Below are 20337 nucleotides of genomic sequence, written 5' to 3'. Positions count from 1 at the left end.
ATGGGACCCACTGGTGTAGGGTATTCATCTACCAGACTAAGAACACAGACTCGTCTGAAAAATGGGAGCCCATGCCTGAGGCTTCTAATTCAAACTGAATAATACAAAGGATGAAATAAGGGCAGGATAAACAGAGATCAGAGAATAGGTATTCAAGAGGGCCGAAGGATTGCATAGTCATTTATATACAAACAAACCCACTAGACCAAGGGGGGTCAAACTTATTTTGCCCCGGGGGCCACATTTGGTCTTCAGGTCTGGAGGTCCGCACAGAAAACGGGTTATATTTCTTTGCCGTCAAAATTTGCAGAAAATAGTCCACTATCCATGGTTTAAAAAATGTTCGATGCTCCCTGACTGTCCAGTGATTATTAGCGAGCTGGAGAGTCAAGAAACTGCATGAATATAGGTCCATTATCATTTCTACACTGCTTTATTTATACGTTTTTTACTCAAACCACCCGCTGGCTGGATTAGAACCCCCCGCCGTATGTTTGACATCCCTGCACTAGACTTTATTTTTTTATTTCACCTTTATTTAACCAGGTAGGCCAGTTGAGAACAAGTTCTCATTTACAACTGCGACCTAGCCAAGGTAAAGAAAAGCAGTGCGACAAAAACAACAACACAGAGTTACACATAACTGAGTTGCACAGACTGTTACGCAAAGAGACACCGTCTAGCCTAAATAATAACGGAACACCCCCCGGCCATAAGAACCTCGGACCCAAACACACAGAATGCACAAAGCTATACACATTCGCTAAAAACACAAAAACAAGCTCTGCAGAGGTTTGTAAAGCACAAGCCAAATACATACACCAAAGCGAGAGAACTAAAATAGCTGCATGCTGACTGCAGGGTAAAAAGCCATGCACATATTCTGTTTAATAAGGAGTAACCTCGGCTTGCAGAGATTTCAGCTGCTCATGTATGTGATTTATGTATGTGATCACACATATATACACACACAGAAACAGACACACACACACAGAAACACACACACACACACACACACACACACACAAATCCACGAGTGAATTGTCCTCACACCACTGAATAGATCGCAACAGAACAGAATGAAACTGTCTGGATGAGAATGGATGGAAAGTGACAAGTGTACTGTGGTCACATTGTGTAGTGTTCTGAATGCTGAGTCCTGCCTAGTGGTCACCAAGGAGATTAAGGTCAAAGACAAGATTAGAGCTTCAGAGCAGAGGAAAACACCACATAATGAACTTTTCATGATGATTATGATGATAACCCTAATCAGCAGGCAAGATAGTAAAGCACAATACATGATAACAACTGTGACATTACAATTGTATGATCTGGGGAATTGGTGTGTGTAAAGTAGTTAAGTTGACAGGGGGTATATCATTGAGATGTTTTATAAGCTATTACAGTGTTTCATATACACACTATATGGTACAGTAGCACAGATTGGGCATGTGTGTTCTGCTCCTACGACATCTCAGACCTGATGTAAGTGATTATTTTGATCTGAAGCACTAAACATGTTTTTGAAAATGAGGCCTCACAGCCAGATAAAGTAAAAAGTTAAAGTTGATCTGTAAATCCCTTTTGAGAGAGAGAGAGGGGGGTTAAAAGTTTGCTGGTTGTTTTAATATCGCGTTCTGAAAATTTCAATCAGGTGAAAAATGGAAGCAACCATTTGTAATACAGAGTATTTTATAATCTCTGACAAAGGAGAAAGAAACCACTTGCAGTGTTGATGACATCAGCAAAGATGGGTTAGAGCATCATTTTTCATGTTAGTTATGAAATACCTTTTAGATCATGCTCCATAGGGGGAAAGATAAGTCTTTCTTAGGCCAGCAATAGCATACAGATTGGATCCTTTTGTGTGTGTGTGGTTGTGTGTGTGTGCGTGGGTGTGTGTGTGTCTGTGTTTGTGAGGAGGAGTGTTTGAATGATATTTGCTGATCCATGCCTAATATGAGGACAGGTGGTGCAGAAAACATCTTTAACAAGCATCAACAACGTCCCCGTCCTCTCGTCATATTTTACCCATTCACGAATAACACATGAAACACTCCAAGGTTATGGCTAAATCAGCATGGAATTCCATTGTAAACCTTGGTGAAAACCCTGCAATGTGTAGGTGCTTAAATAAGGTATGTGTATAACAACAATATAATCTGAGTTAATCCTGCCCTGTCAGAGAAGATATTACGCTGCTCAGGGTGACTAAAGACAGGCAGCCATGAAGAGATTAATAAACTGTTGTTCTCCCACCCCCCTGAAATCCCACTATATCTCCTCTCTCTGTCTCTCTCTCTCTCTCTCTCCCTTTCTCTCCATAGCGCACACCCTCCTGCCTGGCTGCTTGGCTGACTGAGCAAGGACGTGCTCACTCACACCTAGGGTTGCAAACCAGAATTTTGGTATCTTTCAAGGATTTTATGTAATCTATCACAAGACATCTAGTGGCCCTTCTGGGTACTTCAGATTATCACAGGTGTCTGTAATTATCTCTGGCCCTCTGTGTGGCCTTCACATGTAAAATATATGAAATAATTAAATAAGATGATTTTAATAGAAAAAATAGAAGAAAAAAAATAGTTTAAAACATTATCCTAAATATAAACCATCAACAGTGTTTAATATGAGGGTTTCAGCATTAAATATTTTTGTATACTTTTATCAATGTTTTGGTGTCAAACTGGTGGCAGTCAATAGTTGGATGAGTTGCAGAGGTAATTGAAAATAATGCCATTGTTAATTGGATGCTTTTTTCATTAATTAGGCCATTTTCTCTTGAACCATATGGTCTATCTACTAGAAACTCATGGACAATACAGACAAATATATAACAAATCAATACTATATACCAACACATTTGTTTCAAGTTATTGAAGTATAAATGACTAAAGTTACGATAGATTGCCATAGATCTTCTGTTAATTACCGAAATTGCTGAAGACGATGGCAACTTTAGTAAATGATAAGTAGCTTTGCAACCCTACTCACACCTCAGTGCCTTTGGTTCTCCCTACTACAGCTCCCCTCCCCCCTGCCCTGTCGATATCTGTTGCTTAGACTTGTTTAACAAATCTCTGGACAGGCTTAAAACATATCAGGGTAAGCGATCAGATCAGACTATCTGCAGGTATCTGCTAATAATAAAAGTGATCATTTATGATTTGATTTTTATTAGGATCCCCATAGAGCGACAGCTATTCTTTCTGGCGACTGACACATAACAGCAATTGTAATCACACACAGCGTGCCGTTTATTCTCCTGTTGTAATGAAAAAGAAATTGTGTGTGATTGTGCCAAGCAAGTCTAGCAACGGGCAATTAGTTTCATTTTGTATAGCTCCTTTCAAAAAAATATATGTCAGAGGGCTTGTGATAATTAAACTGAAGACGCAAGCGTGTGTTTGTGTGTGCGTGCAAGCACGCACTTTTCCTCCAGGGCCGAGAGTCTACTATCGTTCATTATCACTTTCAACCAGCAGAAGTAAGTGGACACCGCTAGTGTCTAATAAGTTATCATATCTATTTGATTAGTGATGTGCTGCTGACTCACAGTATCACAGCCGCACACTGTGAACCTCAAAGTAGTTTCTTTCGATGTTGGTTTACACTCCAAATCACTTAACATTAGTAAACAGATTTTTGGATAGACTGATCATGTAAGCATGGTTTTTCATCAGGCCTATTGCCTACAATGGGTTGACTTAAATCTGAGAGGGCAACAGTGAGAGTATCCTACTAAATCAATAAACAGACCGATTCTATTTATTGGATCCACACTTACATGCCAGTTCCAGAGTTGAAAATCGGAGCATTCCAAATGAGACTATTACTGTTCCCTGCCCCATTAGCAGTAATGTGTTAGTAAATAATTCACAGCTGAGCCTGTGTGTGTGTGTGTGTGTGTGTGTGTGTGTGTGTGTGTGTGTGTGTGTGTGTGTGTGTGTGTGTGTGTGTGTGTTTTACCAGCCTTAGGTGGTAATAGGTGGATCACTACTCAGTCCTAATTACATAATGAGCTGCTACCTGGCCCTGGCTGCTCTGTCCAACAGGTAGGTACTGTATGTGGCAAGACAGGTTCCTTAAGAGCATTCAGGCTAATATACTGTATACTAATATACAATACTGTTGTGAATGTGGACGATGTTCTCTCCTAAGAATTATTTTGCCTCATAACAAACATTACACTGCTAAACCCACCTCAAAAATACTTCCATCATGTAATGGAAATGTGTGTGTGTGTTTTCATAGGCCACAGATGTGGGGTGTTCGTCTGTTACTCCCCCTTTGATCCAGATGGTGTAAGTGTTTGTTTCCCCAGTGCTCTACCCTACTTTGAGGGCAAGCCCGGGGGACGTCTGTGCTTGTCTCCAACGGGAGAGAGAGAGAAAGGGGGGGATATAGAGTGTGTGAGCGAAAGAGAGACAGAGTGAGACAGAGAGACAGAGAGAGGAGGTGGGAGAGAGGGACGAGGTGATTAAAAGCAAAGGTACCAACACAAACCATTTTTAGCAGTTTTCCCATACACTAGTGCCTCCCAGAGTGAAATATTTCTTAAAGTTTGAATCCTTAATTGACACAATAAGAAAGTGGACACCCCAGCTCTGTTTTGGTAAAAAGCTGAGAGATGGGCCTGGAGAAATTTAACCACTCTCAAATTCATAGACCGAGCTATGGATGCAAGGATTGATCATCCATGATATCAAAATGATGTATTGAGGCAATACAGAGTTTGTTTACATTTACGTTGTTTACAAACACGCTTATATTTTGGGTTCTGATGGGGTAGGACAGTTGATCTAAGTTCATGAGGCATTTATAAGTTATATTCTTTAAGAATCAATGTAGCAATTAACGATTCTGGATGTAAAATATGGCTCTGGTGCCTCCTAGCATTAGATGTTTATTGCTGTGGGATGTCAGCTAACAGATAACAAGCTTTTGACAGTTTCCGCCCACCTGCTACAGTACATTACTGTATGGTGATAGAACTGAGCTAAGTGTTTTAACAAATCACTTGTAATTCACCTAGTTAAAGACATACTGATTGTCTCAAGGGAAAAAACAAACACCGATTTCACACAGTCATACACAGTCTGAGGTAGAATTCTTCACAGTTTCAAAGAGGGACATGTAAATGTTGCATCCCCACACAAAACAGCCTGAGCTGAGTTAAAGTGGAGAGATAAGAAAGAAAGCCAATACTGATTGAATAGGCAGGCGTTAGTTAGATTTTTTCTCTCTCTCTCTATTGACTCTTCAGTAGCAGATCACAGAGGATCCATTAGTAGCCACCAGGTTCATTAGAAAGTAATATGTTTCCATGGCAACCAGCTTTTGACTTTCTCTTTCAGAAATTCACTGATTTTAAAATATCAATGTAATTTCTGAGGATATAAAGCTGAGGAATTTGTTATCGGTCGACACTGTCAACAAATATTTGACGTCTAAAATAGGCTAATGTGATCTAATGTGTACCGAGCTCTAAAAACACAATGGAATTGACACATTCCGCACATGCAGGAATTTTTATGTATTTCTAATTTCACAATGGAAAAACTTTGCCCTGAGCCAAGCATATCAACATGTCACACAGCTGCAGTGTTACCCTGATGTACCCAAACCCTCTCTCCTGGCATGAATCAGGAAGAACTTTATAGGTACACTGACATGAAATGCTGCCTATGCTTTGTGACAACCTTAGGGGATGACCTGTTGTACAAAAAAAAACACCATGTTCATTGTATTTAGTGGAAGTTGGAGAACAAAGACATTCTGAATGACGACAAGGAAGGAAGCAGCTGTGGCTAAGTTGCCCTGTTTTCGTTAATTATTATCCAGAAAGCTAAAGCGGTCAGAGCATCTCTCTCTAGCCATGGCCAGAGAAAACAGACGTGGCCTTCAGGGTCAGCGGCCGCTGTCTTTGGGACTGCTCTACTTTGTTGTGGTAGCAGTTCTGTACCTCACACTAAATCCAACACAGCCCCCGGGCCAAACTCAATGAAGCCTTTGTGTAAGAGGCTCAGTGCTGTTTAATACAGCATATAGCAAAGACTGGATCGGGCTTACAGGAGCCAAATGCATCTCTGCCCACCTAGCCCCGCTTTTCAGACACAAATGTGCTCCCAGCAGTGAAGCATAAAAACTTTGACAAACGTGAGAAATAATACATAATATCAAAATATAATTGCAGGTGCAGCAGGAAGGCCCATTAATGTAGGCTAGGGAACTTCTGTTCACATTGTGAACCCTTTCAAGTCTCTTTTTTCTTATTTATTTACAGCTGAGAGCAGCATAAAATAAACAGCCTAGATGGGAGATCTTGAGATGGGTGACAACACACCAGAGTGACAGCTGGAGTGGTGTTGCGCAACACCTTGGGGACACGGGTGTGGAGGTCAACTAAACAGCATTTCCTTCGCAGCTCTCTTGGCCTCTTTTTCTGAAGGGAAAAAATTAATTAAAAAACCTGACTGACTGACAGACAAAGTGAGCGTCCCTCTGGAAAAATGTGTCACTTAAACACACACTTTGTTCTGCCCCGCATTCCATCTCTTTCTTTCGGACCAAAGCCTTTTAACTCAAACCCTTTCATTGTCTTTGTCTGGTCTCTCACTCATGTGGTTTTCAGTCACAGTAGTGTCAGGGGCCAGGGAAATACAGGTGTATGTCATGCCACACTGCTGAACGAAAAGCTAAACTTCAACAGTAACAGAGAGCAGCATGAATAGGATTAGTGCCAGCTTCACTTCCAGAGTCCCTCTGTACTTTGTTTAGTACACATATTTTTGTGTAATACAAAAAAAGTTTATGAGAACCAACTACAAAACTCGACTTTTGTTACAAATTGTTATGCTGGGATCAGATGAATCCTAGAGCCCAATAAATGATATAATATTCATAGAACCAACCCAGAGCTAAGCTCCACTGCGGTAGAGCTGGTGTTTTTAATCTAACCACTGACAATACCAGGATTATAATCCTACTCTGCTGGATCAGTACAGTCAGAAACCATTCATTCAAAATCTCACCACAGCAGCTTTACTAACTCACCCTAGAGCCATAAAGGAGAAAATACATATTACACACATAATGTATACAAAACGACAATAATGCATAATACACAGCAGATACTGCACTATTCACCATGCATGGCTTCCAGAGAGCTCACCTGGACAGCCTCTCACATTAACAATTAAAAGAGGATGAGCAACCTGATCTCTCCAATGGACTAGTCACTAGTGGAGCACAGACAGGGAGAATAAAGCCAAGCCAAGAGGGATAGGGCGCCAGGGTATCATGTGAGGCCATCTTGAGGAGAGGGGGGGTTGCAGAGAATGGGTCTGAGTGGTGGGTGGTGGCATGGCAACTAAAAAAATCAGTTAGATGGTCTCTCTATTTCCAAATGCACAATTTTAGGAGTCGCTTTTCACAAATAACCAGCAAAACACACCTACTACTGTAACAGGTGCCCAACGGTTAGGCCTTCTCTCCTATTTAAATAAAGGGCTTATCAAGATAGACCAAAAGCTATGGACTATGAAGGGTTTATATGCTATGAAGGGTTTATATTTGGAACATTATAATAGGGAAATAGAGGTATGAGCGTCAAAGGGCAAGGTGAGGCCAAGCAACCAGATGCAGTTTAGCCCAAGCAGTCATCAGAACATAATTATATGCCTCTTACCCTTTGACACACAGAGAGACCTGAGTTTTGTCTTCAGAGATTATATCCAGCCCATAAACTAAACCCATATTCACTCCCAGTCCGACCTGCTCTGGGTTGGAATTATATTATGAAGCTAGTCAAGAGAAAATGGTACATAATACCTATAGCATCATAACAGTCATTGAATAGCACCCCCTGTAGAATGACAGACAGTGAGCTCTCCTAACAGACTTTCCTGAAACTGAAGTTGCATCGCAGTATTGAATCTATCATCATGAAGTCTTGGTTTACACTATGCCCCAAGGTAAAGAAAGCAGAGAAGATACTTACAACTGATATTGATACATTCAAGTCTTTGTTTTCCACTTAGACCCCAAAAAATGTAAGGCATGCTCTGGGTGTTTTCTTTATGCATTTTTTTGACTGTGTGTTGTGGTGGACTTGTAGATTTAACACACCATGTGTTATAAAAACATTATGAAGATCCAAATGAGCATCACTGAGAGAATGTGGCCTAGTAGGCTGATATAAGTCAAATACTGTACAGACATGTAACAAAAGTTAAACTAGAAAACTGGCACTGGTTGGTTGTCATCAAGTTTCAGGATTTCAACTGTGTCATGAGAATGCTTTTGTTTGGATGGAAATCCCCTAAAGCATAATTTCAGATTTAATTCATGACTAGAAATAAAGTCATTGAGACTATCAAAGGCACTTACATAGCTAAGATACTCACCATGTTTCTTAACAGCCCTTGGGGCCTGTATTTTGTTTCACAGAGAGTTCACAGCAAATTACAGTAGAAGCCTGGGCTACTTTTTGGGCTCCTGGTCAGCTACCAATAGCCAAATGTATCCTCAAGAGACACCTTCATGGTAGCTTTGGGCTTTCTGTTAATAAACGACACATTGTACTTGTTGATACATTTAGAAATGAGTCAAAAACACAGATACCAGATTCCAACAACTGCATACTTCAGTCAAAGTAGAAGCACAGATTCTTGACAAGCCTCACCGCGCGCGATGTGACGACAGACCGCTTATTAAATGATGGCTACATGACAGACAGAGGAGCGCGTGTAAAGGGATCTTCTCTTACCTTTATTCCTTGTTGTTGAGTGGTTAACGTCAATTTGGTTTCATCCAACAGTAAAACTTCACAATAAAACTCCTCCTGGGGAGCACAGAAGCAACTCATGTCTTTCTTTTTGCAGGGGGGATAAAGCAACACTGCACTGACTTAGCGGACTTCTGTCAATTCAATGATCAAATAATGGACTAATGCTGGGACTAAATAAAAGTCAAATTCATCATGGGGTTTTCTTCAATAAAACACTCCTTAGCCAGTCCTTGTATTGTCTATGATCTGCAAAAAAAGACAGAACCATTAAAATTATAGAATGATCAGAATACATTGCATTGAAACGAACCTTTCAAAATAAGGATTAAAGCAGCCTTTAGGCCAATAAACTTGTCACAATACTGTACAAATGCTTAGAATAAAAATACATAGCAGTTTTATAAGGTTCCCAATAGGCTACACACCTTTGTGATCTATCCAAAATAATTGCGAAACCTTTTGTTTTGGCTTGCAGCTTGTTCTTTCAACAAATCAGCCTCCATTAAATGTTGAGCTTTGGGTACAGTATGTGAAGCCTATTTCTTTATAACCCGTAGTTTATAGTTATTTCATTTTCATGAAAAACTGGATAACTTCCGGACCGCAAGGTTCCTTCCTTTTATTGCGTTCAATAAACACGAGTTATGCGCTCTTCAGTGCCCTCCAGCTCCAATATTCATAGACATGCAAGAAAAATAGCAATTATTTTCAGTGTGATCCGCTTTTTGATCTCCAAGTCTTTAATTTTTATTTGTCTTATATCTGTTAATCCTACTAAAAGTGAAGACAGAGGCTTAGCCTGCACCTGTCCCGTCGGCTTAGAAAAATGTGGCAAAATCTCGCCACTCTTCAGCATTGCAGACAGCCCGTTGCTAAGGAGCGGTGCCCATCTCTCACGACAAAGCTTCCCGACACAAAATGACTCCGCCCTTCTGGACTTTCCACCAATTGAAGCCATACCGACAATATACATTCATAGATGATACAATCATGCCACCTGTTGGAGATTTGCAAACTGGTCTCCCTGTCTCTGTCTCGGTCTAGGTCTCGGGTCTCTGTATATCAAATCAAATGTTATTTGTTACATGCGCCAAACACAACAGGTTTAGCCCTTACCGTGAAATGCTTATTTACAAGCCCTTAACCAACAATGCAGTTGTAAGAAAATAGATAAGAAAATGAATACTAAATAAAGTAAAATAAATAAATGAAGTAACACAATAAAATAACAATAATGAGGTTATTTTCAGGGGTTACCGGTACAGAGTCAATGTGCAGGGCCTTTCTCTGACACAGCCTAGTATATAGGTCCTGGATGGCAGGAACTTTTTGAAGATCTGGGGACCCATGGCAAATCTTTTCAGTCTCCCGAGGGGGAAAAGGTGTTGTCATGCCCTCTTCACAACTTTCTTGGTGTGTTTGGACCATGATAGTTTGTTGGTGATGTGACACCAAGGAACTTGAAACTCTCAACCATTTGCACTACAGCCCCATCGATGTGAATGGGGGCATGTTCGGCCCTCCTTTTCCTGTAGTCCACGATCATCTCTTTTGTCTCACTCACGTTGAGGGAGGTTGTTGTCCTGGCACCACTCTGCCAGGTCTCTGACCTCCTCCCTATAGGCTGTCTCATCGTTGTCGGTCATCAGGCCTACCACTGTTGTATCGTTAGTAAACTTAATTATGGTGTTGGAGTCGTGGGTGAACATGGAGTGCAGGAGAGGACTCAACACACACCCCTGTGGTGCCCCCGTGTTGAGGATAAGCGTGGCAGTTGTGTTGTAGCCTACCCTTATCACCTGGGGGTGGCCCGTCAGGAAGTCCAGGATCCAGTTGCAGAGGGAGGTGTTTTGTCCCAGGGTCCTTAGCTTAGTGATGAGCTTTGTGGGCACTATGGTGTTGAATGCTGAACTGTAGTCAATGAACAGCATTCTCACATAGATGTTCCTTTTATCCTGATGGGAAAGGGCAATGTGGAGTGCGATTGAGATTGCATTCATCTGTGGATCTGTTGGGGCGGTAAGCGAATTGGAGTGGGTCTAGGGTTTCCAGGAAGATGGTGTTGATGTGAGTCATGACCAGCCTTTCAAAGCACTTCATGGCTGCCAAAGTGAGTATTACAGGCCAGTAGTAATTTAGGCAGGTTACGTTTGATTTCTTGGTTACAGGGACTATGGTGGTCTGCTTGAAACATGTAGATATACAGACTCCGTCAGGGAGAGGTTGAAAATGTCAGTGAAGTGACTTGCCAGTTGGTGTGCGCATGCTCTGAGTACACGTCACGGTAATCTGTCTGGCCCCACGGCCTTGTGAATGTTGACCGTATGTACATACCTGTTAAGACCTGTTTAAAAGGTCTTGCTCGCATAGGCTACCAAGAGCGTGATCACACAGTCATCTGGAACAGCTGGTGCTCTCATGCATGCTTCAGTGTTGCTTGCCTCAAAGCGAGCATAAAAGGCATTTAGCCCGTCTGGTAGGCTCGCGTCACTGGGCAGCTCGCGGCTGGGTTTTCCTTTGTAGTCTACAATAGTTTGCAAGCCCTGCCACATCCGACGACTGTCAGAGCCAGTGCAGCATGATTCAATCTTAGTTCTGTATTGACGCGTCGCCTGTTTGATGGTTCGTCTGAGGGCATAGCGGGATTTCTTATAAGTGTCCAGATTAGTGCCCCGCTCCTTGAAAGCGGCAGCCTTCAAGTGCGGATGTTGCCTGTAATCCATGGCTTCTGGTTGGGATATGTACATACGGTCACTGTGGGGACGGCGTCGTCGATGCACTTATTGATGAAGCCGGTGACTGAGGTGGTATACTCCTCAATGCCATTGGATGAATCGCAGAACATATTCCAGTCTGTGCTAGCAAAACAGTCCTGTAGCATAGCATTTGTGTCATCTGACCACTTCCGTATTGAGCGAGTCACTGGTAATTCCTGCTTTAGTTTTTGCTTGTAAGCAGGAATCAGGAGGATAGAATTATGGTCAGATTTTCCTAATGGAGGGTGAGGGAGAGCTTTGTACGCATCTCTGTATGTGGAGTAAAGGTGGGCTAGAGTTTTTTTCCCTCTGGTTTCACATGTGACACACTGGTAGAAATTAGGTAAAGGGGAATTAAGTTGCCTGCATTAAAGTCTCCGGGCCACTAGGAGCGCCGCTTCTGGATGAGCATTTTCTTGTTTGCTTAAGGCCTTATACAACTCGTTGAGTGCGGTCTTAGTGCCAGCGTCGGTCTGTGGTGGTAAATAGACGGAAACTAAAAATATAGATGAAAAGTCTTGGTATGGTCTACAGTTTACCATGAGGTACTCTACCTCAGGCGAGCAATACCTCGAGACTAACTTAGTATTAGACATTGCGCACCAGGTGTTATTCACAAATAAATATACAGTGCCTTGCAAAAGTATTCATCCCCCTTGGCGTTTCCCCTATTTTGTTGCATTACAACCTGTAATTTAAATTGATTTTGATTTGGAATTCATGTAATGGACATACACAAAATAGTCCAAATTGGTGAAGTGAAATAAAAAAACTTACTTGTTTCAAAAAATTCACCCCCTTTGCTATGAAGCCCCTAAATAATTTCTGGTGCAACCAATTACCTTCAGAAGTCACTTAATTAGTTAAATAAAGTCCACCTGTGTGCAATCTAAGTGTCACATGATCTGTCACATAATCTCAGTATATATACACATGTTCTGAAAGGCCCCAGAGTCTGCAACACCACTAAGCAAGGGGCACCACTAAGCAAGGGGCACCACCAAGCAAGGGGCACCACCAAGCAAGGGGCACCACCAAGCAAGGGGCACCATGAAGACCAAGGAGCTCTCCAAACAGGTCAGGGACAAAGTTGTGGAGAAGTACAGATCAGGGTTGGGTTATAAAAAAACATCTGAAACTTTGAACATCCCACAGAGCACCATTAAATCCATTATTAAAAAATGGAAAGAATATGGCACCACAACAAACCTGCCAAGAGAGGGCCACCCACCAAAACTCATGGACCAGGCAAGGAGGGCATTAATCAGAGAGGCAACAAAGAGACCAAAGATAACCCCGAAGGAGCTGCAAAGCTCCGCAGTGGAGATTGGAGTATCTGTCCATAGGACCACTTTAAGCCGTACACTCCACAGAGCTGGGCTTTACAGAAGAGAGGCCAGAAAAAAAGCCATTGCTTAAAGAAAAAAATAAGCAAACACGTTTGGTGTTCGCCAAAAAGCACATGGGAGACTTTTCAAACATATGAAAGAATGTACTCTGGTCAGATGATACTAAAATGTATCTTTTTGGCCATCAAGGAAAACGCTATGTCTGGTGCAAACCCAACACCTCTCATCACCCCGAGGACACCATCTCCACAGTGAAGCATGATGGTGGCAGCATCATGCTGTGGGGATGTTTTTCCTCGGCAGTGACTGGGAAACTGGTCAGAATTGAAGGTATGATGGATGGTGCTAAATACAGGGAAATTCTTGAGGGAAACCTGTTTCAGTCTTCCAGAGATTTGAGGCTGGGACGGAGGTTCACCTTCCAGCAGGACAATGACCCTAAGCATACTGCTAAAGCAACACTCGAGGGGTTTAAGGGGAAACATTTAAATGTCTTGGAATGGCCTAGTCAAAGCCCAGACCTCAATCCAATTGAGAATCTGTGGTATGACTTAAAGACTGCTGTACACTTGCGTAACCCATCCAACTTGAAGGAGCTGGAGCAGTTTTGCCTTGAAGAATGGGCAAAAATCCCAGTGGCTAGATTTGCCAAACTTATAGAGACATACCCCAAGAGACTTTCAGCTGTAATTGCTGCAAAAGTTGGCTCTACAAAGTATTGACTTTGGGGGGGGGGGGGGGGGGGGGGGGGGTGAATAGTTATGCACGCTCAAGTTCTGTTTTTTTTGTCTTATTTCTTGTTTGTTTCACAATAAAAAATATTTTGCATCTTCAAAGTAGTAGGCATGTTGTGTAAATCAAATGATACCATCCCCCCAAAAATCTATTTTAATTCCAGCTTGTAAGGCAACAAAATAGGAAGAATTCCAAGAGGGGTGAATAATTTCGCAAGCCACTGTACTTGATGGAAACCTGTTTCAGTCGTCCAGAGATTTGAGACTGGGACGAAGGTTCACCTTCCAGCAAGACAATGACCTCTCGTCTTACCGGACGTAGCTGTTCTGTCTTGCTGATGCATGGAAAACCCAGCCAACTGTATATGATCCACGGCGTCGTTCAGCCACAACTTGCCGAAACATAAGATATTACAGTTTTTAATGTCCTGTTGGTAGGATAGTTTCAAATGGAGCTCATCCAGTTTATTCTCCAGTGATTGCACATTGGCCAATAGAACGGATGGTAGAGGCGGGTTACCCAGTTGCCGACAAAATCTCACAAGGCACCCTGATCTTCGCCCCCTGTATATCCTTATTTTCTTCATGCAAACATTATATCCTTCGCGGAAGACTTCTTCTTTGAGGTTAGTAATCGCTGTTCTGATATCCAGAAGCTCTTTTCGGTCATAAGAGACAGTAGCATCAACATTATGTACAAAATAAGTTACAAACAATGTGAAAAACACAAAAAAATATAACAGTTGGTTAGGAGCCCGTAAAACAGCAGCCATCCCCTCCGGCGCCATTCTCTCTCTCTCTGTTTGTGTGTGTGTGGCCATTGGCAGGCTATATATAATTTAAAATGTCAAGCCACCACTGTAGGCTACAGTAAATTGCAGTGAGATAATATTGCAACTTTATTTTGAGTTTTTCAGTAGCCTTGCCATAGGTCTAAACTACAAATTTTTTAGAGCAAGTGCTACCCTGATTTATCCTGACCTCTGGTGGTTGGTCTTTGCCAATGCCTCCCTAATAAAGAGAGGTAGCAAGCAAAAGTTGTTGATTGCAGTGTTGCACAATGTCAAGAAATATGCATTGGCCTTGCAAAATATGTAAGAGTAGGCTATTACTTAACTGTCAATAAGTCGTTCTATTCACTGGGCTAATTGTCACTAAGTTATCCTTCTCATCCATTCATGATTCCATTTCAATATACTGTATGGTCAGAGTGGTATGCACAAACATGCAGGTATTAAGCTTTTCTTCTTTTTCAGATAAGGGTGTAGATGTGTAATATGTGTCAAAGATGGACTAATGTATGTCAAGTACTTCTGTGTGTAGTTGTTATAGCCTAATATGAATTGGCCTACTGTATTCATACTATAACAACACAGAAGTCCTTGACATGCAGAATACGCAATTGAATAAAAGGTCATTGTTGCCACTTGCCAGTAAAATGTATTAGGCAGACCTACATGCTTTCAATGACTTTCGCTGAAAGTGGGTCAGTAGGCCTAGTGCCATATTTAAATCAAGTAAACTGGTAGGCCTATGCTTCACATTTTCTTTCTGACCACACAGATATCAGATAGACAAGAAAAATGTAAACACTGCTTATCTGTAAACAAAGTCAATCTCAGATGTTGTTTTCTTTCTCACCGCCTGAGGGCGGGTACCCTTTGCGCGTCATCATCAAGCATGCGCGCATGCTGACAGTACAGACAACATGGCATAACGAAGGAAGCAAGCGTACGAAGAAAAAAAAAAAAGCGCAGGAAGACACAAAAGAAAAAGTTTACTTAGAGTCTGAAGAGTGTGTAGCAACGTTTATAATGGACCCTCGTGTAAAGTTAGTTTCGCGGTTTCGATAGGGGAATTTTCACCCTGGAGTGCGTCTCTATACACGTATTGGTGCAGAGAGGAGCGAATGTTGTTACAGGTAAGAATTTACCTAGGCTAAATGTTAGCTCGCGAGCTAGCTATTTTAGTTCATTAGTTGGCGAATAATCTGCTAACATTACTCATTAGCTAGGAGGCAGCCTGTTGTTTTGACTGGAACAAAACTGCACATTAATCTGGCAACGCAACAAGCACCTCTGGTACGCCTTTTCAACCGAGTAGGACTCGAACTCATGTAAACTATTTTGAGCATGGCTATGAAAAGGAGCTGGCATAAAAGTTCTCAGTTTAGTTTGCGTGCTAGCTTCTGATATACAGTAGCCTACATGTATCCCAGGCTACTGCAAGTTGTCAGGAATGCAGCAAAGAGGACTGCACTTTTTTGGGCAAGCTGCCCACATTTTGAAGCGCATTAAATATATTTTTAAATAACCGAGCAGCGTTCAGTGCAGTACATTATTTGAACGTTTCCAATTGTGTCACGAGTCTGTTAACGTGTGTCTGTGTTCGAAGAACTTGCTACAATGTTATGTTTCAATTTGCCACGCTTACTTTTACGTTCCACAAACTTTGTCTGGCTTTCTACTTTGTATCCAGTAGGCAGGGAAACCCGTTTAGGTGATCAGCTGGAGGTGTTTGCCATTCAGTCTGTGGTTTCGGCTAGGCTCGGCCATATTGTGCAAGTGTTTGTCACATGTGAATTGCATCAATATTGAATTTAAAGCTGGGTAAACACTACCTGTTGATATTTGTACATTTTTGTGTAGCAGAAGGACAACCGCACAGAATCGTTATGAAACTACCACTATTCAAAAACCACATGGAAACTGGAGATATTTTTACATCACTAGTTAGAGGACAACCTGCAGAAAAATCTGATACATTTTGGAATGTTGCATTTTCATACAGTGGTCACAAAAACGGTTGCACGTCCGGTTTTAAAAGGAACACCGCTCAAAAACCACACGGAATCTAGGAATAATGTGTATGTCACTAGTTAGAGGACAATTTGTAGCTACATTTTGAAGTGTTGCATTTTGATTCAAGTGTGTCCAGAATTCTACAGTAACTTTTGACACTTCAGTTTCAGTTGGTGGCACCAATTTTTGTATATACACTGCTCAAAAAAATAAAGGGAACACTTAAACAACACATCCTAGATCTGAATGAAAGAAATAATCGTATTAAATACTTTTTTCTTTACGTAGTTGAATGTGCTGACAACAAAATCACACAAAAATAATCAATGGAAATCCAATTTATCAACCCATGGAGGTCTGGAATTGGAGTCACACTCCAAAATTAAAGTGGAAAACCACACTACAGGCTGATCCAACTTTGATGTAATGTCCTTAAAACAAGTCAAAATGAGGCTCAGTAGTCTGTGTGGCCTCCACGTGCCTGTATGACCTCCCTACAATGCCTGGGCATGCTCCTGATGAGGTGGCGGATGGTCTCCTGAGGGATCTCCTCCCAGACCTGGACTAAAGCATCCGCCAACTCCTGGACAGTCTGTGGTGCAACGTGGCGTTGGTGGGTAGAGCGAGACATGATGTCCCAGATGTGCTCAATTGGATTCAGGTCTGGGGAACGGGCGGGCCAGTCCATAGCATCAATGCCTTCCTCTTGCAGGAACTGCTGACACTCCAGCCACATGAGGTCTAGCATTGTCTTGCATTAGGAGGAACCCAGGGCCAACCGCACCAGCATATGGTCTCACAAGGGGTCTGAGGATCTCACCTCGGTACCTAATGGCAGTCAGGCTACCTCTGGCGAGCACATGGAGGGCTGTGCGGCCCCCCAAAGAAATGCCACCCCACACCATGACTGACCCACCGCCAAACTGGTCATGCTGGAGGATGTTGCAGGCAGCAGAACGTTCTCCACGGCGTCTCCAGACTCTGTCACGTGTTCAGTGTGAACCTGCTTTCATCTGTGAAGAGCACAGGGTGCCAGTGGCGAATTTGCCAATCTTGGTGTTCTCTGGCAAATACCAAACGTCCTGCACGGTGTTGGGCTGTAAGCACAACCCCCACCTGTGGACGTCGGGCCCTCATACCACCCTCATGGAGTCTGTTTCTGACCGTTTGAGCAGACACATGCACATTTGTGGCCTGCTGGAGGTCATTTTGCAGGGCTCTGGCAGTGCTCCTCCTTGCACAAAGGTGGAGGTAGCGGTCCTGCTGCTGGGTTGTTGCCCTCCTACGGCCTCCTCTACGTCTCCTGATGTACTGGCCTGTCTCCTGGTTGCGCCTCCATGCTCTGGACACTACGCTGACAGACACAGCAAACCTTCTTGCCACAGCTCGCATTGATGTGCCATCCTGGATGAGCTGCACTACCTGAGCCACTTGTGTGGGTTGTAGACTCCGTATCATGCTACCACTAGAGTGAAAGCACCGCCAGCATTCAAAAGTGACCAAAACATCAGCCAGGAAGCATAGGAACTGAGAAGTGGTCTGTGGTCTCCACCTGCAGAACCACTCCTTTATTGGGGGTGTCTTGCTTATTGCCTATAATTTCCACCTGTTGTCTATTCCATTTGCACAACAGCATGTGAAATTTGTCAATCAGTGTTGCTTCCTAAGTGGACAGTTTGATTTCACAGAAGTGTGATTGACTTGGAGTTACATTGTGTTGTTTAAGTGTTCCCTTTATTTTTTTGAGCAGTATATTTAAAAATAATGATTGATGTTAACCTGGCCTGTGTCCCTTAATGTGCCTGCATGTCATACTAAACCAGGCTAATAATGACTAGCCATCTTTTAAATTGGCATGCCATTGTGTTCTTACATGGATTAGGGTTGGGCGGTTTTCAGATTTTCACATTGTCATACCGTCCTCCTTGCACCCTGGGATTTACTGTATGACTGGTTTAGTACACAAGGGGGCACCAAAAAAAATAAAAAATTAGCATAAGTCATAGCAAATTTCCATGGCAGAAATAAATCAATTGCAGAGACAGGCAATCTAGCTCATAAAGTTATACATGTATACACTGAATGAAAATATAAACAACATGTCAAGTGTTAGTCCCATATTTCATGAGTTGAAATAAAATATTCTAGAAATGTTCCATATGCACAAAAAGCTTATTTCGCTGAAGTTTTGAGCAGAAATTTGTTTGCATCCCTGTTAGTTTTCATCCTTTGCCAAGATCAAGAAGCTGATTAACCTCTCTGGGCTAGGTGGGACGCTTGCGTCCCACCTACTCAACAGCCAGTTGAATCCCGTGGCGCGCTATTGAAATACCTTAGAAATGATATTACTTCAATTTCTCAAACATATGACTGTTTTACACCATTTTAAAGACAAGACTCTCGTTAATCTAACCAGGCCTATTGTCTTGCCATTCATTCGCCGCCATCTCATATTTCAGCATGATAATGCACAGCCCCATGTCGCAAGGATCTGTACAAAATTCCTGGAAGCTGAAAATGTCCAACTTCTCCCATGGCTTGCCTATTCACCAGGCATTTCACCCTTTGAGCATGTTTGAGATGCTCTGGATGAATAGTTTACGACGGCGTGTTCCAGTTCCAGACAATATCCACCAACTTCGCACAGCCATTGAGGAGTGGGACAACATTCCACAGGCCACAATCAACAGCGTGAACAACTATATGTGAAGGAAATGTGTCGTGGTGCATGAGGCAAATTGTGGTCACACCAGATACTGACTGGTTTTCTGCCCTCCTTTTTTTTACGTATGTTGTGAAATCCATAGATTAGGGCCTTTATATAAATTCACTTATTTCCTAATATAAACTGCATCTTTAAAGTTGCATGTTGAGTTTATATTTTTGTTCGTGTCGGTAGGAGCTACCGAATGTCATGTCATTTTTGGTGAGTTTGGACATTTTGCAAACGGATATGAACGAGAGGCATTGTGCAAATTAAGTTTTGACAAGCTTGTCTGAAGGAAGAGCATTACTGGCTCTCCAGCAGCATGTCTACACGCCGTGTCTGTGTGGAGTCTGAAGTCGCTAGGGTAACGGGCCTGCCTACTTTGCTTAGAGAAGATGGGGGAGGATCATATGAGCAGAGAGGCGAAACCCCCCCCCCAAAACACAAGGAAATCAAGTCAGTGGCAGCTGTACAAATAACTCATCCAAAGGGCTTTGACTTCACAAACATGTTAGAAATTTAACACAATATGATGCCCCGTCACCTTATTCATTCAGCCACTTACTTACTTAGATAGCAGTGTTGACGCAGAGGGGGAAAAGAAAACACAAATAGCTTGCTGTGTTTTGTAAATGCAGATATAAAATGCTTTTTGTTGTACTCTGCTTCGCATCAAACTAATTTTGTGCTTCGGTTGCGCTTCTAAACTCGGATGAGAAATCACATGGGCATTCTATCAGCAGACAGCGCTCTGACTGTTGTGTAGCTACTTTTCGCTTGTACTTTTCTCAGTGTAACCAGCCTATTTTTCTCCAGTAAAATGCAAGAAACTTTAAGCAAAACATTAGCAAATGTAGCTGGCTACATTCTTTCTATGATAGGCCTAAACATTAGAAATATGATGGCCATGCATCACTTTTGGAAAAAAAAAAACCTTTTTCATTGTAAGTTCATTTACTCTGGCTGCTAGCCAAATAGCGTTGAGCTTCTGTTATCAGATATAACCGAAGCAATTTTCGGCCAAATGTGATACTCAAATGTATTTTCTGTGAAGGATAACTCTAGTTGCATGTCTTTGGTCACGCTATTGAAGTAAAAAAACACTGACTCTCAATATAAACCGAGACCCCAGTCAATACACAGCTGGACCCACTTTCTCTCGTTGTGCTATTTACAAACACGCGACTGGCTCAACCGTA

The 20337-nt window shown here is 42.2% G+C and overlaps 2 protein-coding genes across 7 annotated transcripts in view; one reads left to right on the top strand and one right to left on the bottom strand.

Moving 5' to 3' along the window:
• Window positions 1-16160, bottom strand: part of LOC115159184 (band 4.1-like protein 4) — a 101328-nt gene extending 85168 nt beyond the window's left edge. For 2 of the 5 annotated variants that reach the window (XM_029708655.1, XM_029708659.1), the window contains exons 1-2: window positions 9217-9772; window positions 8771-9037 (exon numbers count right to left, since the gene is read on the bottom strand). In XM_029708655.1, the coding sequence (XP_029564515.1) occupies window positions 8771-8869 (99 nt within the window). In that variant the 5' untranslated portion in view covers window positions 8870-9037; window positions 9217-9772. Of the gene's footprint in view, window positions 1-8408; window positions 8563-8770; window positions 9038-9216; window positions 9774-16063 lie in introns of those variants that run through there. The other 3 variants (XM_029708656.1, XM_029708657.1, XM_029708658.1) reach the window with 3 other exon arrangements.
• The window catches only part of LOC115159183 (adenomatous polyposis coli protein), a 59338-nt gene continuing 54260 nt past the window's right edge, over window positions 15260-20337 (top strand). For both annotated transcript variants that reach the window (XM_029708654.1, XM_029708652.1), the window contains exon 1: window positions 15260-15551. In XM_029708654.1, the coding sequence (XP_029564514.1) occupies window positions 15540-15551 (12 nt within the window). In that variant the 5' untranslated portion in view covers window positions 15260-15539. The remainder of the gene's footprint in view (window positions 15552-20337) is intronic.

The sequence above is a fragment of the Salmo trutta genome, chromosome 23, assembly GCF_901001165.1.
Source record: "Salmo trutta chromosome 23, fSalTru1.1, whole genome shotgun sequence".
Taxonomy (NCBI): domain Eukaryota; kingdom Metazoa; phylum Chordata; class Actinopteri; order Salmoniformes; family Salmonidae; genus Salmo; species Salmo trutta.
The sequence above is the reverse complement of the archived record's forward strand: the minus strand, read 5'-3'. Positions and strand labels throughout refer to the sequence as shown.